Source organism: Anomalospiza imberbis, chromosome 4 (assembly GCF_031753505.1).
Source record: "Anomalospiza imberbis isolate Cuckoo-Finch-1a 21T00152 chromosome 4, ASM3175350v1, whole genome shotgun sequence".
NCBI classification, from domain to species: Eukaryota; Metazoa; Chordata; class Aves; order Passeriformes; family Viduidae; genus Anomalospiza; species Anomalospiza imberbis.
This window is the reverse complement of record NC_089684.1, coordinates 25,535,069-25,555,477: the sequence shown is the minus strand read 5'-3', so window position 1 is coordinate 25,555,477 and position 20,409 is coordinate 25,535,069. Positions and strand designations below refer to the sequence as shown.

General features: G+C 38.7%; 1 protein-coding gene across 7 annotated transcripts in view; it reads left to right on the top strand.

The window, feature by feature from the left end:
• GRID2 (glutamate ionotropic receptor delta type subunit 2) overlaps positions 1 to 20,409 on the top strand; it is an 812,539-nt gene that overhangs the window by 700,729 nt on the left and 91,401 nt on the right. For all 7 annotated transcript variants that reach the window (XR_010998200.1, XM_068187568.1, XM_068187570.1 and 4 more), the window contains 2 exons: positions 8,303 to 8,441; positions 18,518 to 18,713. Coding sequence is in view for 6 of the 7 variants with exons in the window: in XM_068187568.1 (XP_068043669.1) it covers positions 8,303 to 8,441; positions 18,518 to 18,713 (335 nt within the window). In the remaining variant the exon portion in view is untranslated. The remainder of the gene's footprint in view (positions 1 to 8,302; positions 8,442 to 18,517; positions 18,714 to 20,409) is intronic.

Below are 20,409 nucleotides of genomic sequence, written 5' to 3'. Positions count from 1 at the left end.
TATTGCTTCTCCCACAAAACAAATTTTCTCTGTTTTCATTCTCTGCTTTCTTCTCTGCAAATCTGATGATCTTTTTTTTTTTTTTTTTTTTGGAGGAATAGAGTTTGGTTTATGGAAAAGTTTTGCAACTTTAAAGACACAGCTGCTTTTAAAAGTAGCAGCAGAGCACAGTTCTATCTAGGTTATTCTGAGGCTGAATCCTGCACTGTCTAATCACAGCGTAGTGGAAATGGTGAGCATTATAAAAGGAGTGTGATCAGTACCTGAGGGTTAAGACAGAGTTAAAGCTGACCTTTATAGTTACAGCTCCCACTTAACTAAAGGTATGTTGTCTCTGGATGCCCTCCTTGGTTTGCCCTTAGGGGCACTATTGTCACAAATTATTTTTCATCTTCCTACTGCCTCTAACTACTGTTGTGTATAAATTAGACCCAGGGAGAGAAGGGAAGCATGTAGTGAAGTGGTGCATCTGACAGGCTGCTGCAAATAGATTAATTTTCAAACAAAATTTTACTCAAGGATGTCTGAGAGTTCCTGCAGTACCTTGGCAGAATTTTCCAAGGGAGCCTGGTGGCCAAATGATTAGCCCACTGTTACTAGAATGAAACTTTTACAGTAGACACAGCAAGTTAGGCAGGCTGGTATATGAAGACTGATAGAAAAATAATTTGGTAATAGACATAGCAGAGACTTAAACTTACGAACACAGTAGGTTGCTAATCCAGTGTTGAGCAATGCTGTAGTAGCCTGAAATGCTTTGCACTGGGTAGCACTGACCCTTTCCTTGATGCTAGAGGAATTTCTGGCTTCAGAGAGGATGTTTTCATGGAACATGACTGAAGAACCTGTATTTTAAGCAAAATAGTTTGTGAGCAGGCATTTGACCAACCTTTTGGATATTTCTATTTGTCCATCATGTCGTATGTCAAGGCCCTCTGACCAGATTTAGAGATGGGTTCTCCGGGCTGTAACTTGATGAGGGGTTTTGTGGCACTGCCACTGGTCCTTGATTAGTCCCAGCATTTGAAATCTCAGCATGGGTAATCTTTTCCTATTAATGAGAAAACAGAGCTGAGCAATGAGCCTTAGTATGTGAGTCAAGTGCCAAAGGCACATCCAAACAGCTACACAGCAGTAGCAAATGGAGGATTTTCAAAGGGAGTTTTCAAGATATGAGATGTAGCTTGGAGGTGATTGCTGGCCAGCAGTAACAGAGGGTGACAAGGTAGCATGGTAATCTCTCAGATTGGAGCTGGCTCGTGCCTGGCCTCATTGGCAGGAGTTTGGGGAAAGCCTACATCTGCCTCCACAAGGTTGTGCATACAGTCTCAGGTTAGCTGGCTTCCAGAGCTGCTGATAAGGATCTTTACATGTATAAGATGCAGCTTCTGAAACTCCTTCACAGATTTCAGATAACTATGAGTGTTTTGAAATAAGCCTGAAGGAGAGGAATGATGGTTTCAGATTTTCTCCCTGTCACATAAAGGGGAGAAATAAATGAGGGGAGCTTTCTTTTGTGCATCACTGCTTCCCTTCTGGGAGTGCAATGAGGACAGTGCTTCCCACCCAGCTGAAAGAAAACAATCTTCCAGGCAGAAAACATAATGGGATTAGTCAGGGGATCATTACACTAACAACAACAAATGGCAAGAGTCAGTGATTGTTTAGTTCAGAAATAAGACATTAAGAGGTGAAAAAATTAATCAGAGCACCAAAGGACAAAGTGAATGCATTCTTTAATTGCCTACAGACCAGCAGGAGAAATCTGAATAATGAACAGGAACAGTTAGACTCAGAAATACAGAGTTGATCTTCATGGTGTTTCTGAAATCTAGTAGGAACACTTGGGAGATACTGGAAGCCAGATGGACAAGGTGGGTAAAAGGGGAAGAAGGTGTCACTATGTCAGAATGGATTAGGTATTTCAGAGGTTGAGAATTTGGCAAGAACTGATCTTGGTCTTTTTCTGGGACTGTCTGCTAATGGCTGGAGCACAAAATGAGATGTGAGACAATGTCTGCTGCAGGCCACCAAATCACACTGGAGCGGAGCTCCTGTAGAGGATCTCTGTGATGCATAAGGGAAAACATGATGTGTAAGAGGGGCAGTCAGGCTGAGTGGTATGTGTTTCAAGCCTCCAGCTGGCCATGCTGAAGTATCTGGAATACACAGGTAGAGCATATTAAAAGGAACACAAAGTGTTAAATGCTACAAACATCAGAGAAAAAATTACCTGGGGAGAAAGTGTACCCAGAGGTGAGGCAGAGCTGAGAAGAACAGGAAGGAGAGAGCTGAAAACTTTATTAGGAGATAGAGAAACCTTAATGATATTGGTGCATTAGGCGAAGGTAATACTATTCAAAATTGTTATGTCAGAAAGGCAATAAATATTTCTCTTCTCTGCTTGTGAAAAAAGCAAATTAAATACTTTCTGTATAGTGGAGTTTAAATGTAGCTACTACCATAGCACAGTTTCAAATCAGCAAATTCAAACAAATTTCACCCAAGCATTTATGAGAGTTTGCTGTGTAGCTTCCAAGATTTCTGTTTGGTGACTTGAATCTTACAACACTGGGCGGGTTTTAGAAAGATAACCAAAAGAAGTTATTGTAAACCTAAAGGCCAAAATGAACCTTCAGTTCAAGTTTTTCTTCCATCTTTCTTCCATCTTAATATCTGCATGTAACAAGATAAAAGACTTAACAAATATAAACAGATATTTAACAATTTCAAAAGATATAGCCATTAAAAAAGTCTACACATGACTTTTACTATTTTATATAATAAAAGAAAGCTTTATCTTTGGGATCTGATGGAAACTTTTATAATTGCTTTGGTAAATAAAAATAAAGTTGGGTCCCTTTCAATCCTACTACTTCCAATGAATTCAAATAATAGTTCCTATATATATATATTATAGTTCCTATAATATATTTGGAGTACTTTCACAATATAGTAATAATACATAGATGCAGTGCTCTCTTGTTAGGGAGTAAAGACCTGAAGAAATGTTTCATGTGTGAAGCAAAAATATCTGAATGTCTATTTTTATATATATTTTTTTGGTTTTTTTAATCGTTACATTTTAATGCAAACCAAATGCTACAGGAGGAACAGGTGGTGTGGTGAGTAAAAACTGTAGCTGGCTCTCAAACTTCTCCACACCTTGTAAGCTCTGGCTGCCAGCCCTGCCTCATGATCAGTTTCTTCTCCACTCTCAAACCCCTGCAATCTGCCAATATGTGCAAGGACAGAAAGTTCAGCCACTAATTTACAAGTTTATCTGGAAGGCATAACCAAATCAAGGAGTTGCATTCTCCTGTGGAATAATTCGTCGTGCCTGCTGTGGTCAGTGGGTGTTAACTTCAGCACAAAATGGAATATTACAAGCTGAGGTTATGGCATGCCAGCTGAAATGTTATGGATGAATACAAGTAAAGTTCAAGGAAGAATGGAAAAGGATAGATGAAATAAATGAAAATTAGGGAAGAAAAATTCATGATGAGAAATTTCCTGAAAACTTCCAAGCTGCATTTACTTCACAGTTGGTAGAAATAGATATAGGCTTCATTGACTGTAAAATATTTTTTTGTCCTATACTGAATTGAACATTTCCAATTGAAAGTAGGTGAGATTTTATATTATCAGGAAAGTTTTTTAAGAGAACAATAGCAATAGCTAATGCTCTGAATGGTTCTGCCTTTGAAGAGTTCTGCTTTGCAGTTTTGCAAAGATCACAGAGCTCAGTCAAACTTTAGGTTTTGTTTCTTGTGGCAATAAAAAAGCCGAAATATAAAACACCTTTTCCTCTTTGTTAATACAAACTACTTCCCTTACACACACTCTCTATTAATGTCCCTTTCACAAAGAAAACAGAAGACATTAATCTAAACTGTTTGCAACTGGCACCTCTGTTTCTCTAATCTGCACCTCTTTATTTATGGAAATTGCAGATACACAGCATAATTGATGTGACTGTTTTAATAGGCTAAAGGCTAAATTGCAGCCAGCTCCCAAGTCCTTTGTGCTTTTTTACCAAAGGCTAATAATTCACTGAATGTGGACAGAATTTTTGTAGGAAAAAGCAGAATCAAAATCTGTCCCCAGATAACCCACCCTATTATTTCTTCACTTTTTTTTTTTTCCAAGCTCAGTTGAGAGTCTTAATTTTGATAACATTACAGTTCCTCAACAAAGCAGTCACAATTAACATATTTTTCATGGTTCTTTAAATTATCTGGAAAACTTACACAGAAGCTCAGCTCACTGCAGTTTTTCTTCAGGCAAACAATTGACAAATCCTTAGAACAAGATGTCTGGAAAAAGTGCCTGTGCATTTTGAATTCTTCAAATTTAATCCAGAATTATAAAATATTAAGATCTTACCAGGCTGTGATCCTGAATTTCCTTATTTTGCCCATTTGTCCTGTGTTTTCAATTTCTCCTTCTTGCCTGTACTTCTCTCTTGTGATTTTTGACATGAAGAAACCTTTAAACTGAATACTAATGAGGGAAGATAAATTTTTTTAAAAGTAGAAATGTGTAGGGTAATTGTATAGTTTAACATTTTGTCTTCTAAGTTGTGTTTTACCCTGGTATTTAAGTCTGTCATAATTATGCATTATATTGTTTGCATTATTAAGACAATGTATTATTTTTCCTGACTTTTGTTTAGCTTGAAGCACTTGGAAAGAAACGGGAATAAGCAGAAATTTATAAGATAAGTTGCTGTCTAAACTTGTCATCTGAAGTAGGCCAGCATTAAAATGGTCTAGGATTGATGAAGGAGAGCTGCATTAGATGAGAGTGGGAGGACTAAAAGTAATTTTTTTCACTGTGATTTCTACAGTAATTCAACTTTTTAAGAAAACTCCCAATAAGATTGATTTTTTTAGTTCAGTTTACTCTGGAAAATATCTTTCCCTTCCTGCACGTGTAGTCTGAAAATTTTAAAGGCAGATTTGATTTTTCTAAGTGATTTTAGCACCCATCACATGTTAGATGAATTATACTGGGAGCTGTAGCCACAACGTAGGTGATGTACATGTAGTGGAATTTTGTGCTGCCTTATACCCTACTGCAGGTCTATTGCAAAGGCCACAATAAATGATAATATAGCCGCTGTCATCCTTTGAGATCTGTCTCTTAATGTGACAAAGCAACTCCTGGACTCCTGTCTTCTATGATTTCCATTTGTTTTGTGAGTGGGGCTCAGTACTTTTAGGTGCTGCCCCAAGAGCAGTGTTTTTTCTGTAAGCACAACCAGTGTGCTGACCTCCACTGATGTATTTCACTATAGGAACGAGGTGTCATAGAACTCTGGTCATCAGCGTGTATCTTCATTGCACAGGTAGCCCCCTTTGCCATTAGGGGTTATTCATCTTTGCTAGTATGATATGAAAGACAGCAGCAGGCAAAGATTTGTTCCATGTTTTGGCTCCCTCCTGCTTTGTGCTGTATGTCCTGTGTGTAACCTCTTGTAACTAGAACATGATGTGATCCATAAAGATGTCAACACACCTGAAACTCAGCCTAGATCTAGCCTAGATCTTGGAAAGCAGAGCTCAGGGAGGTTTGCATACCTGTCCCTCCTGCACACTAGTTTAAAGTCGAGTTTAGTATCTTTTAGGTCTGTTGCTCTCTGTTGTGGTAATGTTAAAGGAAAAGCAGTGATTGTTGCTCTCCTAGTCACCTGGCACTCTTCTGCACTGAGAAGATGTGCATTGGGACCGAAAGAAAACTTCACAAAGTTTTATCCCCAGAAACAAAACTGGGGAGAACGAAGAGGTTTCTTAAGGTGAACTGCCATGGTGCAGGAAGTGGTTTAGCAGAGAGTACAATGGAACGAGACTGTATCACATTAAGTCAGATGCCAAAGAAATGATACCATGGCAGTAAAAGATCTCCTTTGATTTTTGTTTCTTTTCTTCTTTTACTGGGAAAGGTGGAGTACCCTGCCTGTTTTGCTTCAAAAAAATCAGGCACTTAGGCAGTTTGGTGTCAGCCCTGCTTTAGAAATGGTGGTTTAAGAAGCCACGGTGCAAGAACTGTTAGAGGAGTGAGGAATTATTTTGATATGTGTTTATTGTACATCAATACAAGCTTTGTCCTCAAGCTTCATTTATTGAATTCTGGTAAAGAAAGAACAACTGTGAATTAGGAACAAGGCTTCACAAACACTTGGATGGAATAAAAGCACTTAGATTAACCAGCATTCATGTGTTTTAAAGTCTATTTTTAACATGGGAGGGAAAAGAAAAAAGTAACAGTGAATAGTGGGGACAATCTTACTGAAGTATGGGAAAGCTGTATGGACAGTAGGGAATGCTGTGGCTGAGAGATCTATAGTGGCTTTCATGTTCACTTCATGCACAGCATCCTCACTTGAACCAGAAGGCAGGTGTGTGAGTTTCAATGGTCCTCTCTTCTGACATTTAATTTCAATTCAAAAATGTGAGAATTTCAGAGTTTTAATCATTAAGCTGAAAAATGAATATGCAAGGATATCCAAAATATCACTGGCTTCTTATCAATCACACAAGCCATTTAAATTAAGTGTGAGGATTATCTGCCGGGATTGGCACCTGAAAGCTAAAAGGACAATCAGCCTTTTCTGATAAATTAATATAATTGCTCTTTTAATTTTATTAAAAAATCATTTTTAAATTAAGTATTTAAAAGACATTGCAAAATACACTGTAAAGTAGAAATACTCTATTAAAAGTAATTTAAAATTCATGCAGCAAACCCAAATCTTCAGATATTGAAGTTAGTGTTCATCTTTGATAATCCTTACACTGAAATAATATTTCCCAATCTAATCACTAGATTCTTATTTCAGATGGTTACATGGCATCTTGGAAATAAAAGAAAACGTGTTTCCAGCTGTTTATGTCAAAGAGATTTTGTCTGTCAGCTCTCAAATTCTCAAAAGGCAAAGGATTTGAGCATTTATATACCAAAAGTATAAATGAATGGAGTACCATATTTCACATATGGTACAATTCCACATCACTGATACAGGAAAAAAGTTTTAAATTTGTATGGCAATGCAGACTTCCCAGTGTTTTGTGTAGGTAAGAAAAATTCTGAATAAAGCAGTAAGAGCATCCTCAATAGACAACACTGAATAAACATCCAGTTTCTGTACATAAGTGAAAATTATTTGTTCTTGGAATGGGAATAATTGTAATTTGTATTCCCTTAAACCTACTTGCTGTGGAAATATTAAGGAGTTTTTACATAAGTACAAAACAAGCTTTCTACCGATGATTGAATTGGTAACAAATTGCTTTTGCAAAGCCCAGGCATTGTACCATCATAAGATTCTGCCTAGGAGAATCCTACCTCAAAAACAATATCAGCTTCTCCAATTGCTGAGTGTAGAGGGAAAGGAAGAAGGTGAGCATCTTGAGCAGTTGACTGTGGGTCTTTGCTGCATTCACCTATCCCCCCCTCAGTTACTTGTAGCTGTGACAAAACATACTGCAGACAAAAGGGGGATTTAAAAAAATAACATTTTCTTTCATCTAAAAATCTGAGATTATATATTTTTAAAACAGAAAGAGCTCTTTACTCCAAACTAGTGTGTTTTGGGGCAGCTATTTGAATAAAAACTGCTGCTTTTCATGGCGTGCATTACTTGGCTCTTGTCACACAATCGATAGTTTGCAGCTCATCCTGGGAGGCTTAATTGCTGCTCATGTTCTGTTTACATGGCAGTTGGATTTTAAAGGAAAGCAACTAGGAGGAATAGAAAACAATGTTTGCTTTCTTCTTCAATACGTGTGATTTTTTTTCCTGCATGTCCAAGTTCACTTGCAGCAAGTTGTACAAATACATATGGTTATCACGAGCATCTGCCTGCCTACAGAACTGTGAAAAGTAATTGTGGTTTGATGGGATTTTTTGACTTTACATTCCCCAGAATGAAAGAAAAACTTAATTAAGGTTTGTAGATAAGATCTCTAAGGAAAGAACATTGTAAGAATTTCCTTTGGCTGCTTTTGTTCTGAGATGTAGAAGTCTATTTCCATTACTGGACAGGACTGGCAGATGAACTGCAATTAAAGGCACAATAGCAAAAGAGATTAAACACAGGAATGATAGCTGACAGTGTGGACTTCCTTCAGTGCTTTTTGTTGCATAGAAAGTGCAAAAGTCCAAATCCTGCTCAGTTCACTGGAGCACCAGGCTTTAATGAACTGCTTTAAGCTGTTAACCTTGGAGTCTAGTTATCCTGAGCGATGCACAAGCATTCCTCTGCCAAATGAAAATTCTTGCTTTTCCTTCTTCCCCACAGGAGGAGAGGTTCCATACACAACCCTGGCAACCCGACTGATGATGGGAGCCTGGTGGCTTTTTGCTTTGATTGTCATCTCCTCCTACACAGCCAACCTAGCAGCTTTCCTCACCATCACACGCATTGAGAACTCCATCCAGTAAGTTGATAAAGAATGATTCAAGCGAAAGGAGGGTGAACATAAATATACATGTAGAGGGGTATAAATGTTCTACTTAATTGTGAGAACAGGAATAAATGTTTATCCTCCTGAGAAGTAGTTGGATAGATAGAAAAATAACAATACACTATGGACTGTCAGTCTCCCTGGAGACACTTTGTTTTTAGGATTGGAACTGTTGGCCTCTAGCAGATGCTTTTCCCTGTGGCAGACATACATATGTATGTTTGCACACATACATATTTTGAAAGAAGCAATTGAGTTTGAGATGACCACACAGTATCAGTGTTTGAAATAGGAAAGTATAAATTGCTGCTGCTGCTTTCCATTCAGATGTATTCCACAATGCTTCCGCTCTGACACTGGTCAGGATGACCCCAATGCTTCTTCAGTGCATGGGGAACTCAGAGCTGACTTCACCTATTCTTGCCAAAGCAAAGATGTGTTAACAGCAACAAACAGTAATAAACTAACTGGTTTAGGAGCTTATCTTTGCTCCTTCTGCTCCTGGGAGCTCTCTTACTACATAAGCAGATCATGTCGTTCTCCTTTCCCCATCTATTCGTTCCTCTGCTTCATGACTATCAAAAATGAATGTACTGGTCATCTCCTGTCCCTTTTATGGTGAACTCTTTCTGTCACACCTTCTAGTCTTTTTCTGAAGATCATGTCATCTTTCCATTCCACAGGAACCTTTCTAGGTCTCCTACCCTCTCTCTCTGCCCTTTTGTTCTCCAGTATCCTCTCCTTCACCTAGCTGCATACTGAGCTATCCTCGCTCCAATGATAAACTTCATCTTCAAATGCTCACTCCTGGGTCAAAGCAGAGGCTAGAAAATACAGGGAAGCATTAGGTAGCCAAGCACTGTGAGGGACAGCTGGCCATTTTTTCATAGCAGATTAATCTTGAACCTACAAGTCTGTGAAAGTATGTGAGAGTGACCAAATTACCCTTTCCTATATATCCTCTTTGCAAAAATATCAGAGTGACTTTAAAGAAGAGAGGCACGTTTCACTGTATTTCTTCCTTCAGAAAGGTAAGAACTTGACCTTCAAGTCAGGCTCAATACTGACTTTAGGGAAAGTTCTGTTTTCCCAGCCCAGTCATTGATCCAAGTCCCTGATTTGTGTCTATCATCACCTAAGGCCTCTCTGCCTTTAGTTCAGCTGCTTTCAAAATCTCTCTGAAATTCCCCTTGAGACAATGAGCCATTGTCACAGACTGACCAGGGGGAGCCTTGGCCTCCTGTGAATTCACAGGTCAGGATCAAGCATCGCTGCGCGCCAGCAGTGGCTCTCCTCACACATAGGTGCTTCTCTTCTAGCTGAGGATTTTCTGTGTACTGAAACCAATCCAGGCTTTCACATAGGCTGGTATACATCTGCAATAGCAGACAAGTTTCATCTGCAGCTGAAGCCCAAGCTGAACCCAAGAGCAGAAGCAGTACTTAACTTTGAGCGCATGGTTATGTCCTGCTTCTTGGGAGATGGAAGTGGAGGGGGAAGTTGTTGCTCCATGGACCAAATTGCCTGGGCATTGCAAGTCCTTACACTCCAAATTGGAAATTTTTCATGGTTGTTATCCTTCCTTTCTGAGGTAACAAATTCACCACTTTCATCTATTAGAGGGCTCCATACTCTAAGAGAGAGAGATATAAAATAGACTAAAGTCATGAGAAAATGAGGAAATTACTCCCCTGACACAGTTGTATCACAAGTAAAATCAAGTTACCTTTTTTTTTTTTTGTGTTCTGAATAACAAATTTTGAGATGATGCAATGCTGCCAAGGTATTTTGACACAATCCAACCATTTGACTGTGTAGTCTCAATTATAATCCCTTCAAAATTTGGATGGGAGTAAAATGATATTCTCTGTCAATGTTTTTCAACTTTGATCTTGATATTTTGAGGGAAGTTGATGTATTTATTTTTTTAAGTTTTAAACAATTTAAATTTAAGAGTCTTTAATAAAGACTAAGGACTGTGAAGAAACAACATGGGAATTTATGTATGCAAAATAAATTATAGTGATATATTCACTCATTCTCTTTGTCCTTACAAGAATTAAATATGCTTCTGCATTCTGCTTTGAAATAATTTCCCTTCTAGTTTTGAAGTAGAAAAATGTTCAAATTACTGTGACAAATGTCTGTTTTCTTATGATGTGTAAAAAAGAATAAAATATACCCTAACTATAATTTCATACATCTTCAGCTTTTTCGTGCAGTTTATTATGATGTCACTAGAAAAGCCTCAGTGGAATTTTGAGATTATTATGTACAGTTGGGACTACCTTGGTCTTTGTGCTGTATTATTTATGGGCAGAGTCACTGAAAATGTTTTATTCAGTAGAAAATGTTGCAGCTGGAAAGCTCCTGGAATAAAAGAACAGACATCTTTCAACAGCACTTCCAGCTCAAAAATAGAGTAATTAGATGTGTTTAGTATCCATTAGGGAATGAAGTCATCCTAACTATGGTGTGAGTATAAAACTTCAGTTTACAAAACTGCCAAAATTGGAACTTAAACCATCACGTAAGAGAGAGGAGGTTTGTTTATCATGCTGAATTACTGCAAAGTGGAAAACATGAATAAGCAATAAAGAAAAAAAAGCTGATGCTCCTTTTTTTTCCTTTTTTCTTTTTTTTTTTTTTTAACAGTACAAATTGTACCTTGGGGAGCCTTCAAGGCCAGAATGGAAATGAGTATAAGCATTAAAAAAAAAAACCAGATTCTGCTAGTAGTGCTTGTTAGCTTTAGACTAGCCAGAAAAAAAGGAAGGAAATTGAAGTCAGTGGGTTTGCACAGATATAAAAAATAGTTAATAATTTTTCATTTCAGATTTCCAGCTACCATCAGATACTACAGTGTGTTGTCATAGGTATGGTCCTCGTGATATCTTTTACAAAAGATAGGAGGATTCAAGCAGCCCACAGTACATTTCATTTCCATGAAACATTTGGTAGTTACTGCATTCCAGCTTTTGGATATGACGCTAGTTTGTGTTCAGAGCTCTTGCAGCTTCCCCTGCTCAGCTGGAGTGAAGGCTGGGCCATTCTTCCTAGTCAGTGTCTCATGGTATCCAGAGCTCTATTTTGAGTAGCAAAGCATGCAAAATTTTATCAGCCCATCCACTAAGGACGACCCTTAGAGAAATAAGTGTTCCTTTTCCCTATAGAGTTTCAAAGTAGATCTTTGCTGCATAACCTCACTTGATGGCATTTGTGCTCTGCCTCAACATTCAGTTTAAATCAAATTTTTGCAGTTTTTAAATTAATTCAGAGAAATTAGAAGAAAAAGAATGAGTGTTAAATCTGCTTTTCCAGAGAAATGGTTACTCTCAATACTTTTGGGAGCTCAGCTTTTCACCTTCTGCCAACATGCAATATCAAGAGCAGAGGCACTCAAGTTCTAAAGTAGTTCCTGGATGCATCTTTTGTTCACACTTGACCCACATTGCAGATGACATTTAAATCAAGACAGTCAGCATTTCAAATGCCAAAACACTGTGGCAGCAAAGCATAATTTCTATGCGTTTTAAATCTTTAGATCGCTTTTGCAAATGCAACATAAATTAATAGTAATTAGGAGTGGCTTTTCTTGGTAAATGCCAAATATATTTGGAGGTCCTGAGCTATTTCTAGGACGTGCTCATGTTCTGAATTTCATTGCTGAGCCAGTGTTGATATTATTACATTTTATGATACCTTTAGGACCAAATTAGAGTCCATTGGCAGAGATTGATTTTATTCAAATTACTGCACTGTTTTTCTGGATTAGGAGAGAGTATCACCACCTCATGAGCACTGACATTTTGCAGGAAGGTTGTGGGAGTGGAGTGAACAGAGAAGTCAAAGGATTTGCCACATGAAAGCCTGGTGTTAAGTGATTTCAAGTTTAATCCACTTCTAAAATGTAGAAGCATGAGAGTTTAGATGGTACATGTTGTGGGGGAAAGTGTGCATCTTTTGTCTTCTGTAAAATCAGAAGTTCACATTATGTTCTGCATTTGATAACAAGTGTGTCTTGTTTCATAGGTGAGATCTCTGCCTCCAAAAATGGAGGCATGGTGGGAAAGCAAGTCTTTCTCAGCCATTCTTTTCACGACATTTTGCTAAACCGTGATTCACTTGAAGCTAAGAATTCCTTAAGGCTTTATACAGCTCAGTGAAACTGACTTCAGGATTTCTGCAAGAGGGTTGCACAGAATGCAGTCATTAGATCTTGCCCAATGCATGTCCATCAATCTTTTCTTTAACATGGTTCAGCCTGCAAGCAATATTACAGGTTTCTGCCACAGCTCACCCTGACAACAGTCAAACCCCTTGGCTTAATGGGCCCTGTTCTCTAACCCTAAATCTGCTCGTGAATTATTCCTTACTGTCGTAGGAAAAAAAAACCCAACCAACCAGACAAATGAACAAAATACCCCACAAAAGCACTAAAAAGCTTTATCTGAATCAGTCATAAATAAAGACTTCAGTGTAGGCCATGACTTTGGTTGTTTTTTGCTGAAAATGTAGTGACTAGTTCTTAGAGACAGCTCTATGCTGCACTCAAGTCTAGTACAGCTAGCCTGAATTGATCTATAACCCAGGTTTACATAGATGTGTTGATGCCCAAGTCTCTGACCTCAGTGGTATTTTATCACCTAAAAAGAAATTCAGTTACTTCTTTATGAAGCTGACTTTTTGCTTTGCAGCATTTTTCTGTGTAGTTTTTTTGAATACTTTTGGCTGACATATGTGAACATGTTACCAATTCTGAGTCTAGGATGTCAGTTTTTAGAAAAGGGTATGCTCTGGAGAAAGAAACATATCCAAATCCTATGATATTTTTCTTCTAGCTGGAGGCAGAGATAATTTCTGAAATTGCAAAGTAACTGATTTGTACTAAGCCATAAAATTCAAGTGACCTGACAACTGCTGCCTGATTAAGGTGTAGAATACTAAGCAAAATCAACAAATGCTGAAAAATACATCTATCTGTTAATAACTCTTCCTCAAATGATTCAGTTCCTCCTCAGAATAGCCCTATAGCTATTAGCCTAGTTAATTTAGGATAATATTGATGCTGGGATAATATTGATATTATCCCAGTAATTGCAATGAGAAAAAAAATTACCATAAAGGCCACATATAATATTTTTCCTCACAATGCTGCATGAGTGATAGACAAAATTAAGCTGAATGATCTGACTGCATGGTCATTTCCCTAGAAATAGAATTTGTCGGTATACAAACTCAGTTAAAGGTATCTAATTTTTTAACAGTTTTTTCAGCTACATCTGCTTTTTTATATTTTTTAACAATTTTTAAAATTCATTACCTTATTGCTTCAAAATTAGAAGCTCAAAGAGAAAAAAGTTTTAAAACGTGACATTATCATTTGCTTACTCATGCTAATGAGTGCTTTGCTTTGCAGATTGTTCATCTGAGAACTATCAAAACTTACGTTTCAGTGTGTTTATTGGAATCAGGATTTGGGCATCAAAGGATCCCTTGTAGGAATTAATTATCTTGAAAAATGCTTTTTCCTCATTTTGAAATCTGGTGTGGCAGCTGTGTGGTGAAACTGGGGGACAGTGAGGCTGAGGATTTACGTGTCCACTAAAGGCAATTGTCTGAAAAGAGAATGAGCTGTTTAATCCAGGAACAGAGGTACACCAACCAACGTGTAACCTATAAACCAGGCTGGAGGCAAAGCAGTTTTAAGAGTTCTTTCTTCTCTAAAGGAACCTCAATGGTTTAATAATTCTGGTAGTTCTCTCAAAGTTTGTAATTTCTCTTTGTTTTGCTGTACTTTGTTTTGCTGTACCTTCTAGGTTGAGTGTCTCAGCAACAGTCGGCAGAGTTGTGGGTTATTAAACAAACAGCTTCTGAAGGAGGTCCTATATATTATGATCTCATTTTACATGTTTGTGTGAGGGGAGGGAGTCACTGACGTGTGATAGAACTTTGCTGTATTTGTAGCTTGCCTATGCAGCAGTATATACACATGTACACATCCAAGGCTCCCAAATTTCTTTCTTGCTCCTCAGCATATGGTCGGGTGAACCAGAACTTTGGGTTTACTGCCAACAACAGCATTTAGCCCATCCATAGAATTTACACTGACATTTGTCTTGCTTTTGTCCTCTTGTCATCATTTTCTCAGCATGGAGCCCCACCTGCAACTGTGAAAAGATGCAAGTAGGGCAGCTGAGAAGCATCCCGCACTTCAGGATAGCACATCTAATAGTGAGGCACTGCAGACTCCAGTTAATGCCAGACGTGGCAGCTACAACATGCCTTCCTGAAGGCATTGACATAATTCTTCTCCTTGTTATTTCCCTGCTGGTGGTGCCTTTGTGTGTGATAGCACACTTGCTTCTCAGCCTGTTTACTTCCCATACCTGGCTGAAATACACTCCAAAGCTAATAGCTCATGTCTTGTGCTGGTTTGCCCTTCTGAAAATTACAAAGTTGCTTTTATAGCCACAAGATATACACAGGAGTTCTTTTTCTTTTGTGCTGTTTTTAACTGATTTGTGGCAGCAGCTACACCTGTCAATTATATCCTGCTTAGCAATAATATGTCCAAAAAATGCTTTGTTGCTTGTTCTATTAGAAATTATACGGCTATACAGAGTCCTGTAAAGTAATGATTGCAATTTTACTAAGTGTTGTCACTAGAAATTGGAGACTGGATAAATACTTTTGGTACACTTTTCTAGTATGACAAATAACAATTAAAGGACATTGCAGTATGCATCCTGTGACAGCTCATTGCACTGCTGCCAGTTGATTACAGGAATGTACTGGTGGCAGCAGCAGGAACAGAACAGATGAATACAGTGCGCTGTATTTATCTAGTGCCTTTCATCAGTGATGCTTTTGACAGATAGACAGACTATCAGCACTTTGCACAACACTTTGCCTAATGGTAAAATAAGGAGAAGCTCTCAGCAAGGGCCACTGTTGCCTACCAGGGTGCCTTTCTGCAGAGCTGTGCTCAGCCTGGTTGTTGCAAGGTTTTATTCATCCTCAGAATGGTACAGAGCTTTGTATTTGTCCTTGCTGAATTTCACACCCCATTGCTCCAGCCTTTCTAAGCCCATCTGAACTTCAGCCTGTCCTTGAGCAGGTCCCTCCATGTCATGTCATCCGCAAACTTGACAGGAATGTGCTTGCTTACCTCCTCCAAGTCATTGGTGAAGACATGTCCCAGGCTAGATCTCTGGGGTACCTGTTAGCAGCCTGCAGGTGATATATGCCATGAGCATGAGAATCCATTTGGGAATTTATCAAGTCTGCTTTCCCTCACAGCTGTACCTAAAGACCTCCTTTGGATTCAAGAATATTGTGGTAGGCAGATAGGCAGGCTGCCTTGCTAAAGGTAAACTATGTCAGTATCTCTATTCTTGCCCACAAATGAAGTTATTTTAGTGTAGAAGGCAACCAAATTTGTCAGGCATGACTTAGTTTTGGTGAGTCAATGTTGAATGCTGTCAGTAGTGTGCTTTTCCTTCATGTGCTCAGAAATGTGCTGAGGACTCACTCCTTGAGGTTTGACAGCCAGCAATAATTCCATGAATCATCTTTTTTTCACTTTCTTAATATAGTCTGGATTATTTTCTTTCTCCCATAGCAAGGGAACTCCCCTAGCCTCCTGCACCTTGCAAAAATTAAAGCAGGTGGCCTTGCAAGGACACAAGCCAGCTTTCTTAGCACACTCTGACTTCTGTGGATCTAGTGAGCCCAATTAATCCCTGCCTCGTCTGGTTGGGATTTACCTGACAACTTACTGCTCATTGTTCATTGCCTTCTTGAACCCTGCCTGTACTCACAAAGGCCTGGGAGACCTTGGTGAGGAAGAGTGAGGCAATGCAGGCATTGAGCACCTCAGCTCTAGCTGTGACTGCTGTCCCCATCCACAGGGTCACATTCTCCTTGTTCAGCCTTTTAGTTCTGCAAAAGCTGTTCTTGTTACCCTTGAAATCCCTTGAGAGCATCCACTCTGACTGAATATTTCTAATGCTACCCAGAGCTGCTAGGAAATGTTTCTAAACTCCTCCTGTGAAGATTGTCCGTCGGCTTCCACCATCTCTGTATTTTTGGTGAGAGGAAGTTCTTTTGAAATTCTGAGGGGTTTCTGAGTAATTTCAAAGTGTGATTTCAATAGATGATTGACTTGCTTTCCCTGGCGAAACCTAGCTGGTGTCTATGTCTAGACTTCAGGACTGACCTTTAAAATTGTATTAATCCTTATTTCAGTATGCTTATTAAACTTACTGAAAGGAAGTTTATTGCTTTCTTTCACTCACTGGCTGTAAGGAGGTTTCACATTTTTGCTTACAGCTCAGCCATTTTATATTTAATCTTTCAGAATTCATAGGTGTTTGTCTGGACTTGACAATTTTTTAATTTTTTTTTTACTATTCTGTTGCAATAAGTACCACAGTACTTATTGTCTTGATGCCTTAGTCTGCCAGAGTCTCATATATTTCCTCATAGAATGGGGCATGTCTTGGTCCTCTGATAGAGTACCAATACACTTGGTTTCAGGAAGTAGCATCTCACCTTGGATGATTCCATATATGTACAGATTCTTTGCAGGATCCCTGTGTAAAAGAAATGTAATCTTGTAGAAAGCGAGACGATTTGAGGGGTTTTAATACCATTAGTTATTTACTCCTCGCAATTACATTTATCCCTTCCTTATAATTACTCTATGTTATCTGACTAGAATTTAGCTCTGGGTCAATGTTTTTCTGAGCCCATTTGTCTAAACTTCAAAGGATTTCTTTTTTACTTAGCTAACATCTAAACTCCTGCCATTGATCTCTATTGATTTCTTCTTTTCCTGCTTTCTGTTTTGTTCATGGCATACAAATCCTGTGAGATGTCATTACTGTTTTCTTCAGTGCCATCCTCACAACACCTAAGAATTTCGTTTTTTCCAACCCCCGCTCCACAGGGCCATTTTCACTAGCCTTCATATTTGCATTTTTAGAAATGCAGCTTGGAATTTGATGAGTTTCCTACATTGCTGTTTGCATTTTCTGTATCTGCAATAAGCTTTTACAATTTGCTATTGCTTTCTTTAAGACAGCATTGAGCTCCTTGCTTGTCCTTATGTGTCATCCACTAGATTTGTGCAGTTTATACACAGTTAATTTGTGCTGGGAAAGCTGTAATGGGTTTTAAGCAGTAGACGTATTGCAGTAGTTACTTTGAAATTTTAATGAGTGCCATTAAAGAATCAAAGGTACAGGAGAGCAATTCTAGAGGAAAGGAAAATAAAAGCCAAGTGGTAAGGAAATTTTAAATGGTTCTGATATACAATTTTTAAGTTCAAAGCAAGTTTGGTTGACCAAACCCCATTTGGGCTGCTCTGGAAACTTCTAAAATGGTTTACTTCTTTTGGTTTATACAGAAGGGTAAGACTAGATAACATGTAAAGCAGAACAAATTTATTAGACTAAATAACATGAACTGTGATCACATGAAAATACAATGAAAAAGCAGCTCATGAAAGTACAACATATAAATATTTTTATTGCTGAAAATAATGCAGGATGTGACCTATGAGATGGATGCACTGTTCAGTGCAGGAACACCCTCACCAAACTGCCCTGCACAGTGTAACCCAGGAGCACACAGAGTTGCTCAGCCCAGGTGCTCTGGGCTGGACTTCCTGAGTTCTGGTGCTGCCACCAGCTCCCCACAGCAGGGTGTGTGTTTGCACAGTAGGCAGGTATCCAACCTCTGATTCCAACGCTCCCTGCCTCTCCCTTGCCCCTGCTGAAAGGAGCTTGGCATTTCCCAGTATCCTCTTGCCCCTTCTGTTCTTTTTTAATCCATTTTCACTTTTTCCACCGCTTCCTTTCTCTTCATATTGCTCTTTGTGTCTTAAATCATAAAAAAAAGCAGGACAAGCCCAACAGAAGAAAGTGATGTGACACCTTGTGTTGTGTCTTCCTCTGTGTTGCCCTTTGTTTGCCTGCAGCTCCTTCTTTTTGAAAAAGTGGATTAAAGCCTCCCTTGTGTCTTTTTCTTCCCCAACAATTAAGGTCTCTCCAGGATCTCTCGAGGCAGACGGACATTCCTTATGGCACTGTCCTGGACTCGGCAGTGTACGAGCACGTGCGGGTGAAAGGGATGAACCCCTTCGAGAGGGACAGCATGTATTCCCAGATGTGGCGCATGATCAACAGGAGCAACGGCTCTGAGAACAACGTCCTGGAGTCCACTGCAGGCATCCAGAAGGTACTGGCACCCTTCCTTTATGCTTCCCATTGGAGATGCTCTGTGTTACACCACGTTTGCTTAGCTGTTGCAATCATGCCTTTAATCAATTCCTGAAAGCCCATTGCACCGGCACGGAGGATTGGGACTTCTCCAGATTGTGGCATTGAATAACATTTTAATATGTAAGTACCCAGACTGTTTGCTTCAAAAAGTATTAAGAGGTGTTTTTATAGGAGATGGCTGCATTTGTAAGGGTGCAAAATGAGAATAGGAACACTGGACTCAGAACCCCAGAATACAAGACATTGATTATCTTTTTTTGTAGTCTCCTGACACTGAAAATTCTGGCTTTCTCTTGTAGCTCTGGGTCACATTTGTTTTGAGAGACAAAGGCAGGAATGGATAATTTGACTTTAATTAGTCTCACAAATACATCCTGTAGCTGGTTTGGCAGTGGAAAAACACTTTGAGAGCTTTTTGTAGGCACATTTGTGAATGCAGTAGTTCCGTCCCAAATTCTGGCTGACAGCTGCAACTTTTAAAGAAACACCAGGCCATGAAAGGAGTCTTTTTAAGAGTCAGTGTAAGTTGATGAGTGACTGTGTACAAGCTTTTCCCCTAACGTTGTATCTTTATATTGACTTCTAAATCAAATCAAAGAAATATAATATTTTGCTGGCTTTATTTTAAACTTCAATATGTGACGATTTCTTACAGAAAATATCCATGAATTGTGTGTTCACATTGTTACAATATCGATTTAGAGACTTCTGAAAATCCAGATGAACTCTGGTTTTTTGTCTCCACCAAAATCCATTGGCCAGGAAAACCTGATACTTCTGATGTTCTCACTCTAGGTAGTAACAAGAGAAAAGGAGTATGTTAAGAATGATGAAATCACTGGTGAGCTCTCGATAACAGAAGAACTAAAAAATAACAAAGATTATTTGGAGTTTTTAAAATCCCCAATCCAGCATCTGGATAACCAAGATCACATTTTCTCCTCTGAAGGACTAAAGAGCATAAAAAAAGAGGTAGGAGAGGTTCTGGGGAACTGCACTTTTGAAACCCTTTTAGATAAAGTCATAAGCTGAAAGAGCAAGAAAAAAGGGTCTGAAGATTTATTGGCTAGAGGAAATTGCTTTTTTTCAGAGAACATATTTTAGCTCAGTTTGTAAGTGGCTGATAAAGCTGGGATTTGCCTTTTGTATTATATATATATAAAAACCCCAAAAACCTTCCCTCCTTCTGGTTTCCCTTTCCAAGTTTTAAAATGAGTTTCAGAAGGATCAAAAAACCAGAGTACATCAAACACAGCTGTGCTCACTAACAGCTTTTAGCTTGAAAAACCAAACAAGTGGTATATCCTGCTGGCAGGTAATTCCAGATTACAGTCATTGAGTTTTCATTCTTAGAAACATGGGAGTTGCTGCCCTAAAACCTACAAAACCAGAAACATCCAAGTTCTTAATTTCCCATTCTTTTGCTTCCCAGGAACAGGCAAACGATGATGTCAAAAAACTAAGTTGTGTCAAGTGAACAAGCAAACCAGCCTCCAGTTTTAAAAAAACAGAGGTCTTAGGTCTAATTTTAATGAACATACACATCTACCTGTGGGTGCACAATTTCTCCCCTTCCTTCAATTTACAGGAAGAAATGACACAGAAAAAGATTATTTGCCACCTGCTGTTCACCAGAAGCCTTTGGGAAGTTG